The sequence below is a fragment of the Silurus aristotelis genome (genome assembly GCF_946808225.1).
Source record: "Silurus aristotelis genome assembly, chromosome: 19".
In the NCBI taxonomy this organism is placed as follows: Eukaryota; Metazoa; Chordata; class Actinopteri; order Siluriformes; family Siluridae; genus Silurus; species Silurus aristotelis.
The window spans coordinates 9,833,241-9,843,588 of NC_139592.1; the positions used below are offsets into that span (position 1 = coordinate 9,833,241).

A 10,348-nucleotide genomic window follows, 5' to 3' on the forward strand; every position below is an offset into this window, starting at 1 on the left:
ACACTGTATAAATTGTTCTACGTGTATATATTGTAAAGCCTAATAAAACTTTTTTTTTTTAGATTCAAATGTATAATTTTGTTTTCTTTCTTTAGTTCTTTATAACTTTTCCATTCATTAATAATATACAACCTTTAAACACAAATGTTTTGGAGTAGATTTTTAGATGCATGTAGAATCATTTTGTTTGTTTTTTTCTGTTTTCAAACATTTCATAAAGTACATTATATGGACAAAAGATTGTGGACACCTGAACATCAGATAGGTATGTGCTTTTTTTTTTGTTTGTTTTTTTAACATCCTGTTCCACTGGATTTTGGAGTTTGGTTGCGGAGATTTGCGCTCATTCAGCCAAAAGGGTGTTAGTAAAGTCCAGCGCTGATGCAGGGTGAGGAGGCCTGGGGTGCAGTCTGTGTCTCAATTCATCCCAATGGTGTTTAGTTGGATTGAGGGCAGAGCTCTATAGCAGGCCACTTGAGATCTTTCACTCCGTCCCATGTTAAGCATATCAGCTTTGTCCACAGAGGCATTGTCATGCTGGAACAGGTTTGGGTCCAAGTTCAAGCGAAGAGTCAATTGAATGCTGCCGTGTCCAAAGTCTTTCAATACGATTGTGTGCCTTCAACTTTGTGGTAACAGTTTGCTGGAAAAGTAATGTCTGTTTTTTTGTCCATATAATCAGTTTTTATTTTGATTGATATTCTGTGGTTTGTTTACCTATATAATCTATCTTTTATAAACCAGTCCTTTGTTTAATAATTATAGGAAATGGTGAAGCTCAGAAAACCATCATTGATTTAAGAGTTACATAGAACAACTCGGCTTTGCTCCTGTTTTCCAAATTATTTTACTAATAAGTCTTACATAAGTCTTTCACTACCAATGCTCTTCTGCAGACTTGTGTGAACTCAGAAACATGTTGATGTGCAATGTGATGTTCTGCCTCAATTCTTCTTCTTGATTGACAGTGTAACCGCGGTTCCAGGGTCTCCCCCTCACTGAGGAGCAGTTCAGAGATCATTTGTCTCTTTCCCTAGCATGCGCACAACCCAAATGATGAATGTAGACAATGCCAGCCGATCCACGGAGTCCTGGCTGTTAACACCGGCCAAAAGTTTGGTTTAAGAATTTCACTGTGTATCCTGAATAATCCTTCTGAATGTTATAATATAATGAGTCAAACGGGGGTAAAAAGTTGTCAGCATAAGTTCTGGATTGTCCGGCAAATCTGTCAGTGTTCTACCTGAATGTGTTCAAGAAATTGAACTGGTAATTTGGTCCGTTTAGACGATAACATTTTACATTTCAACATGAATTGTGCAAGTAGAGCAAAATTCTTGAGAAAATATTTTAATAAACAGGGTTTGAAAAGAAGTCGTCAAATGAAGACTAGCAGAGTCTGAGAAATCTAGCAACAAGAACAGTCCTACCCATTGTTCATATCTACGACTAATTTGTTATCCTATTCAGATTATGTATTGTAACAGGGTTATGACACGCCTTTTCAATGCCTCTGAACAGCCGATATGGTCCGTCTTTTCCACCTGTGCTGGTTTTCTGGAAGCCCTTCTTATTCCCTTGACAGAGGAGTTCATCACAGGGTGAACTGTCCATCCAACAGCCTCCTAACATTAATCTCCTATTTGGCTAACCTTGCTCTGAACTCACCCTCTGAGATTCTAGCTGACTTCTCCAACACACGTGCAGCCCATGACACAGTGATATGTCATGATCCCACATGAAAAAAAAAAAAAGAACTTCTACTAGCAATAGTGGCTGTATAAAGATCCAAGGTTTTACATTGAAGTGCACGCTTTCGAATGTCATGCTGGTTTGGGGGGAAAAAAAACAAAACCTGTCAACAACTGATAGTGCTGAAATTGGAACTCATAGACTTCCCCTGTATCTAATCAGTTGCTCAGATTCGATTCCATCCTAAAAACAAAGACGTTCAGCCTCAGTGCTTAAATTACATAAATTACATGAAAAGGTTTTATCGGGGGAATTTAATACGTGTATGTTATAAATGGCCCTGATCTGAAGTAAAAAAAAAAAAAAAACAGATGCAGTTTCCAACATGTTTGACAGAGCTTAAAATGATGAAGGTGAACCATGATTATTTGCATAAACCCAGTGAAAGGCCTCCATTAGCCCTCCAGTGGTCGACCCCTTTGCAGCGTGCGTTCCTCTTAAGCACAGCCTGTGTTTGACATTCCCTACCATGAGCGCCATGAGCTTATATTTGGCCGCCCTGCGGCGCAGGAATGCTGACCATGAAATGCCTGTGAGTTTTGGCCTAGAAAGAACATGCCTGCTGCCAGGGACGTACGATTCTAACCCGAATGAATCCACACAAAATACTGCTCACTGGCATCTATTTTATTATCCAATACTGTTTATTTAGTTTCGACAGTAATGTTGAGATAGATACGCTGGATTTATTTACAACATGCTGGAAAAGGAACTTGCATCGAGTTACCTAAAATAAAAATTAAAAAAAAGCATGTAAATTTGGTAAGTGTTCTACACTAAATCCATGGCATCTGTGTGAAATTGTACTTGAAGGTGTTTCCAAAACGTCTTTTTTTTTTCTCCTTCAGAAAAACCAAATCAGTTATGCAGATCGATTCCCACCGAGCTCATGGTGCACACTCATCAGCAAGCCTGTGCGTCTTTCAGACTAACACGTCAACACCTCCAGCAGACGCAACTACAAATCATGACTTCATGACGAATTACATCCATTGTGAAATTTAGGCTGGATTATCATGGCACCGTGTTGCACCAATCCCCAGGATCCTGGAGTTCTTTTGCTACAACTTGTTTGCTGTTCCAGGGACACGGTGCTTGCATTCAGTTTGATTAAAGGATTTTTCACATTCCTTCATTCCCCACAGTTACATATTTAAGTCCGTCCCTTGAATGTGTTCATGCATGTGTAGCTCCCTGCAAACTTGTGGATTTCTTCCAGAGCACCCTGTGGCAAGAGGCTGTGGCAAAAACAAAAAAGCATTCAGTGTATATATACATATGGAGAGTGTTCACTTTTTTTCAACAGTGTAACAGCAGTGCTGGAAAACTGACCTCTTGAGGATGGTGAGAAAGTGCATGGTCCATGGCAGCACAACAAATGCAGTGTTAGTCCTGACTGCATCTACAGTCCTGTGAGCCACCATTTCAGGATTCAGTGGAGGAAAGAGCTGAGGAAACCTGCCAAACATGACACAGAAGCGGGCATAATGACATTAATTAAACTATTTCATTCCCACCATTTGGACAGGTCAGACTTTGATCACACTGTAGTACCTGACTCGCATGCCCTGAAACATCTCCGTGTCTGTGTGGAAGGGAAGTATGGTGGTGCAATCCACTCCTGGACAGTCCAGCAATCCCAGAGTGAGACTCTCCATAAAGGCGTAGGCTGATGCTTTGGACGTGCAGTAGTCGATGGCCCCAGGGATGGACGAGAGCGAGAGGATGGAGTTGATGCACACCACGTGGCCATGGCGCAGCTCCAGCATGCGAGGCAAGAAGGCCTTTGTGGTCTGTAGGGAAAAGAGATAGGACCCATTCCGCATTGTTCAGCTTCTTCAGGCGGTTCCTACAGCTAGATTGAGAAATTTCCAATAGCGGAGACGGAAGGCCTCGGCACAACGCGGCTCGGGTTGTTACGACGCTGTGGGATTCAGTAAGTCCCGAAAATCACGCGGCCTGCTAAACTGATTCATTTAGCAGATGTTTGAATTTTGGCCCGCGTTCGCCGTTTGATCTCGAGTCAAAGGTTTAATAGATTGCGAACTACTATTATTACATCTGTCCATTGGCCTTGCAATGCCCCAGCATATCAAAGGCTCCTCTTTCAACCCCTTCATGTGTTTTAAATTAGGAGCCCAACAAATTAACTACCACCTTCGGCAGTGGTTACTTAGCATATATCTAAAACATATGAACGTCACCTCTGATTATCGTCGCCTATAAATTTGTTCCGAGCAACCCAGACGAATGTTGGACTGAAAGAATTGACCCGATTTTTCTTCTGAGCATTCCTGTAATGCAGTCTCGATTCACTCTTGGTGTTTTATTGGACATGCAGCTCTGGGACGTTTTTTGAAGAGCAGCCAATTATCATGACTGGGTTTGTTGTTTCCGAACTTTTCTATAAGAGTCTCTTGATTGTTTCATATGAGGAATGTAATGTTTGAAACAGATTCCCCCCCACCACCCCCTTCTTGGCAATAACATTGATTAATTACGAGGGGAATATTCCAAAACAGATAGCAAGCCAAGCGATTGGAAAGTGTTTAAATAAGTATGAGATGTTTTGAAATCCACAAAGAAGCCCATGTGCAATTGTTGGGTTCAGTCGAAGGTTAGTGTGGAGTACAGAATAAGCCTGAGCACTGGTGTTTTGTGCTTTAGCTTACCCAGAACTGCCCGAGTGTGTTGATGTGCTGCGTTTTCAAAAGCGCATCGTCGTCACTGTTCATCAGACTTTTCCCGTGAACCACTGCTGCATTGTTTACCAGAATAGTCACGTCCCCGACCTTCGAAAGATGCAGAAACAGATAAATATATATTATCCTAGGCACATTTATCATTAAACACATCTTTTCCATACCCTGTCTGATAACAACTTTAGGTTTTTTAAGCCAATTCAGCTGTAAAACCGTCATTTTCCTGTCAACAGCTCAGCCTATAAATTTCAGCCTATGCAACAAACCCTTGCTTCAGTTTTATTACGCTTCAAATATGAGCCTTTCTTGTTTGTTAAATCTGCCTTCAGGTGTTTTGCTGGTGTAATCGAAATCCTTTAATCTAAAGTTGGTGGATCATGTGCCATACAGCGCTGCCTTTTCATTTCCTGCAATAAGATAAGGTAAACTGAGCGGCTCGAACATGGTGTGTTTTTGACATTACCTTTTCCCTTAACACCTTGGCCTGCTTGTACACCTCCTCCCTATTTCCCACATCGCACACAAAGTAGTGGCATTCTGTCCCCGTCATGGAGATCTCCTCACAAGTCTCTTGCAGACACTTCTCCGTGCGGCCCCAGAGGATTATCTGAAGGAAAATTAAAATCAGAACAGGGCTTTTAGAAACCTACAGGAAGATTAAAGGAATATTCCAGCTTTTATTTTCCTTTCTCTTTCATCTTTATCGTTATCCAGTTCATTAGACGGTCATGGGATTGTTACACTCTGCGATTGCATCATACTTCCTGTTGAATCACAATACATTAATGGAAGTTTGTCAGTAAGGGTTCCTATGTGATTTCTATGCTAGCAATAAAGTTGTAACTTTATAGTTAGCATGTTTTTACAGTATACCCATGTGCAATAAGACCAGACTTGTGGTCATGTAGTCTCAATTGATCTGAAGGCTTTGAAACATATGTTTATTGATTCCCACAACAACGGCTCTTAGACCGAAGTTTCGATTGACAGATTTTCCATTATTTTCAATGTGAAAATTACACATTCAGTACACTACAGTTGTCACATGTAGCCATAAGCTCAAAGGACTACAATATCCCTTTAACACAACCCAGAATGCAAAACCCTGTGATCGGCAAAAATCATTACACAAAAAAGAGCTGCAGTTCCTTTGGGGAAAAGCCGGAGATGTAGTCCTGAATCTTGCTGCAGAAAAAGCAAGTGAGAGTGATAGCAGATGGGGTCGGCCTGCGGGGGCTGCTCCACTCACTGTCTATTAGATATGTCATTCAGAAAGGGTCTGAGAAAGGTAACACAAGAGTGAGTCCTCCTCCCTCAGCCCTGCCCATCCTCATCTTTCTTACTCATATACAAACACACACACATGCTTAATGGCATGTGTGTGTGTTTGTATATGAGTAAGAAACACACACACATGCTTAATGGCATTACACGGTTCAGTCGGCTGATGAATCCTTTCTTGTCTGCTTAATTTCTCAGCAGCAGGAGAAAACACAAAGAGAAAGACAAATAGAGAGTCTGAGAGAAAGAGAAAGAGAGAGAGAGAGAGTGCCTGGATCAGTAGAAAACAGGTGTGGGCTCTCTTAAGTACCGCAAGCCTCCTGACTCGTGCCTAATCAGTGTCACAATCAATACTCACAGATTCACTCACACAGTGTCCCATTATCAGTAAAAGTTCAAGCAGCAGGGCCACTGGAGCAGTGTTGCTGGGGTCAGACTTGGGCCACGGAGCTCCTGTCTCAGCACTTTTACCTCAACATGACACCACTTAGATACTCCACAACTTCTTGTGGGAATTGTACTTTGTAGCTCCATGGCAGAATTCGTTTATTTATTTATTTATTTTCACATCGATAGGACAAACTTGATATGATGAATAGGCTTTTAGTCATATGAGTTCACACAGTTGCTTTCACTGTGTGAGTCAACATGGAAAATATGGAGCAGGCAATAACAATCTCCTCAAGGATCAAACCAATCTGCAAAAGAATCCATTATATGTTCTGGTTTATCAGTGTCTGGACAGCAGATAAGTGGCATGGTTTCCCTGACATATGTGTATGCCTGCTTTGGTTGGTGTCCACACACACACACACACACACACACACACACACACACACACACACACACACACACACACACACACACACACACACACACACACACACACACACACACACACACACACACACACACACACACACATTCACTCAGCTCTATTCCTGTGGCTTTCAGTTTGAGTCTTTCTGCAGCCTGCACAATAACACTGATGACATCACCAGCCCTACTCCACTAAAACTGGCTGACCTACCAATGAACTTGGCTGTAATAACCAATCTGTAAGGTGTTTTTTTTGCCTACTACACCACCTGCATGTGATCCATTCACACACCCACACACCCACACACACAGATGTACACGCCTACACTCAGGAGCAGGATCTCTTCACGTACGCTCACCTTGGCTCACACGCACAGTCCCATAAAGTAGAACAGTTATTCCTGTCACTCAATCTGGCCACAAAAAAAGATCCCCAACTTGATATTAGATATCCCTCAGTAAGATTTCAATAAGGTTCTCTTTGAACTTATTAAAGGATTGTTCTCAAGCTTGAATTTTGTCTGTGCTGCCAAGAAAATCGTAGCCACGATGCGTTGAACTTCGGTTAACTTTCTGAAAGGTTTTTTTCTTTCTTTCTTTCCCCACTCAGTGAGGACAGGGAAGTTATAAGGGGAGAAGGTTAAAAAGTCACAGATCATTTAAACTCAACAAAACAGTCAGTCTTGCTTGTCAGCACTCCATTGTGGGGCATTTGTAAAGGCAGAAAGGCTTAGGAAACACCTGTGTTTGTGTGCCCGCAGAGGAGAACCTGAGGAGGCACATGAAACACAACCAAGTCTACATTCATCTGAACCCCAGTGCTATGACTAGAGTCTAGACACATTAACTCATGCCATCACGTGCAGCAGGTATAGCAGATTTGAAGTGAAGTGGATATGTGCAACATTTGGGAAGTTCTACATGCCCCTGGTGAACAGTGAAAAAGTGATTAGAACCTATTACTCCAGTAGATTGAACAAGGTATGCAATGCCCTTGGCATGTTCCTGAACTTTACCATCACATGCATGATAGAAGGCTGTGCCAGGATTGAGACATCTTGTATTACAGAATGGCAGATTTTAAATTTGTTTCAGGTCTTTCGGTTTCACATTGAAATCCAGCAACAGTCAGATCTAGCCAAGAGTTACCGGCAGAGGGACACGCGCTCTCTAACAGACGCCTTAAAAAAAAAAAAAAAAAAAAGAACAACGCACCCTATGGCTCTGTTGTAACCCTGGGGGGATTTTAGTACCTTTTTCGCTCCTTGCTTGGCGAATTCTTTGGCCAAGTGTCGTCCGATCCCTCTGCCTCCTCCGGTGATGAGAACCACGTCCACGCCGAGGTCTTTGCGCGCCTGCGGCATCAGCATACGCGCCGCGGATTTTAGGACGCACAGGAGGATTTGGATGGGGAACAGCAGCGCGCAGCAGAACACCTTCAAATCCATCATGTTTTCTGATCAACAGAAATGCAATTGTTCGGCAGTAACGCTTGAAGAGTGGTTAGAGGTGGTCAGTCTCTTGGAGCCCCCCTAAAAAAAACAAGACCTGTAGTGTGGATTAACCTGTGTCCCAGGTGTCCCAGTTGAGCTGCAGCTTGTGGGAGTGAAGTGTGTCAGTGACTGACGCGCCCGGAGTTCGGTGTTCTGAGTCTGACGCACTGAGAAGTGAGAGAAGTGGGACGGTGCTCTTATGTACCGCCTCAGCATCAGAGCGCACTTTGGCTGATGGAGTCACTCGATCGAGGGCGCCTCATACTTCACACATAATTTTAACATTATTATTATTACTATTATTCATCAATAATTTTGATTTGAAAAAGAAAACACACTCCACCAATGGAAAGAGATGTAAAATCAGGTTTATTGATTTTTCTCCCTCGATTGATCAATTAACGGTTTGACTACCAGCATTTGACTTTAAAATACACATTTTTAGAGATGATTTAAGAGGACACCCCCCCCCCCCCCCCCCCCAAAAAAAAAAAAAAAACATTGAAAATATCTCCATGAATTATTTCTGTACTGAGAAGTAGCTTCCCCTAAGCTATTCCTTTTGCTTTTTGGACAGTATGCACAAAGAAAAAAAAACCTTTCAAAGTTCTTCAGGAGTCCTCTGGGCTTTGTGAAAAAATCTTACAGACAGGAAATCTGCTGGAGAATTCTGCATGTGACATATGAAAGGTTCCCCCAGAGACACGACTAAAGATGTACTGTTTTCTGTGTGTCTTCAGATGTTCTTGTGCTAAAAACCCTGAAGGGCTCTTTATTCATTCATTCATTCATTCATTCATTCATTTATCTCCACACACACACACACACATACATATATATATATATATACAGTGAGGAAAATAAGTATTTGAACACCCTGCAATTTTGCAAGTTCTCCCACTTAGAAATCATGGAGGGGTCTGAAATTGTCATCGTAGGTGCATGTCCACTGTGAGAGACATAATCTAAAAAAAAAATCCAGAAATCACAATGTATGATTTTTTTTAACTATTTATTTGTATGATACAGCTGCAAATAAGTATTTGAACACCTGAGAAAGTCAATGTTAATATTTGGTACAGTAGCCTTTGTTTGCAATTACAGAGTTCAAACGTTTCCTGTAGTTTTTCACCAGGTTTTCACACACTGCAGGAGGGATTTTGGCCCACTCCTCCACACAGATCTTCTCTAGATCAGTCAGGTTTCTGGCCTGTCGCTGAGAAACACGGAGTTTGAGCTCCCTCCAAAGATTCTCTATTGGGTTTAGGTCTGGAGACTGGCTAGGCCACGCCAGAACCTTGATATGCTTCTTACAGAGCCACTCCTTGGTTATCCTGGCTGTGTGCTTCGGGTCATTGTCATGTTGGAAGACCCAGCCTCGACCCATCTTCAATGCTCTAACTGAGGGAAGGAGGTTGTTCTCCAAAATCTCGCAATACATGGCCCCGGTCATCCTCTCCTTAATACAGTGCAGTCACCCTGTCCCATGTGCAGAAAAACACCCCCAAAGCATGATGCTACCACCCCCATGCTTCACAGTAGGGATGGTGTTCTTGGGATGGTACTCATCATTCTTCTTCCTCCAAACACGTTTAGTGGAATTATGACCCAAAAGTTCTATTTTGGTCTCATCTGACCACATGACTTTCTCCCATGACTCCTCTGGATCATCCAAATGGTCATTGGCAAACTTAAGACGTGCCTGGACATGTGCTGGTTTAAGCAGGGGAACCTTCCGTGCCATGCATGATTTCAAACCATGACGTCTTAGTGTATTACCAACAGTAACCTTGGAAACAGTGGTCCCAGCTCTTTTCAGGTCATTGACCAGCTCCTCCCGTGTAGTTCTGGGCTGATTTCTCACCTTCCTTAGGATCATTGAGACCCCACGAGGTGAGATCTTGCATGAAGCCCGAGTCCGAGGGAGATTGACAGTCATGTTTAGCTTCTTCCATTTTCTAATGATTGCTCCAACAGTGGACCTTTTTTCACCAAGCTGCTTGGCAATTTCCCCGTAGCCCTTTCCAGCCTTGTGGAGGTGTACAATTTTGTCTCTAGTGTCTTTGGACAGCTCTTTGGTCTTGGCCATGTTAGTAGTTGGATTCTTACTGATTGTATGGGGTGGACAGGTGTTTTTATGCAGCTAACGACCTCAAACAGGTGCATCTAATTTAGGATAATAAATGTAGTGGAGGTGGACATTTTAAAGGCAGACTAACAGGTCTTTGGGGGTCAGAATTCTAGCTGATAGACAGGTGTTCAAATACTTATTTGCAGCTGTATCATACAAATAAATAGTTT

The 10,348-nt window shown here is 42.4% G+C and overlaps 1 protein-coding gene across 1 annotated transcript; it reads right to left on the minus strand.

Annotated features, from left to right (window-relative positions):
- Nucleotides 1-2,364: 2,364 nt before the first annotated feature.
- Nucleotides 2,365-8,290, minus strand: dhrs3a (dehydrogenase/reductase (SDR family) member 3a). Its single transcript, XM_083569935.1, has 6 exons — nt 7,808-8,290; nt 4,918-5,061; nt 4,425-4,544; nt 3,307-3,545; nt 3,085-3,210; nt 2,365-2,990 (listed from the first exon to the last, which is right to left on the minus strand). The coding sequence occupies exons 1-6, from the start codon at nt 8,003-8,005 to the stop codon at nt 2,906-2,908; spliced, it is 912 nt and encodes a 303-aa protein (XP_083426061.1). The 5' UTR covers nt 8,006-8,290; the 3' UTR covers nt 2,365-2,905.
- Between the last annotated feature and the right edge of the window lie 2,058 nt (nt 8,291-10,348).

Coding starts and splice junctions, on each gene's coding strand:
- dhrs3a (XM_083569935.1), bottom strand. CDS start 8,005: ATGATGGATTTGAAGGTGTTCTGCTGCGCGCTGCTGTTCCCCATCCAA. Junction 4,545..4,917: donor CCAAGGTGTTAAGGGAAAAG/GTAATGTCAAAA, acceptor CATCTTTCGAAG/GTCGGGGACGTGACTATTCT. Junction 3,546..4,424: donor ACACACTCGGGCAGTTCTGG/GTAAGCTAAAGC, acceptor TTTTCCCTACAG/ACCACAAAGGCCTTCTTGCC.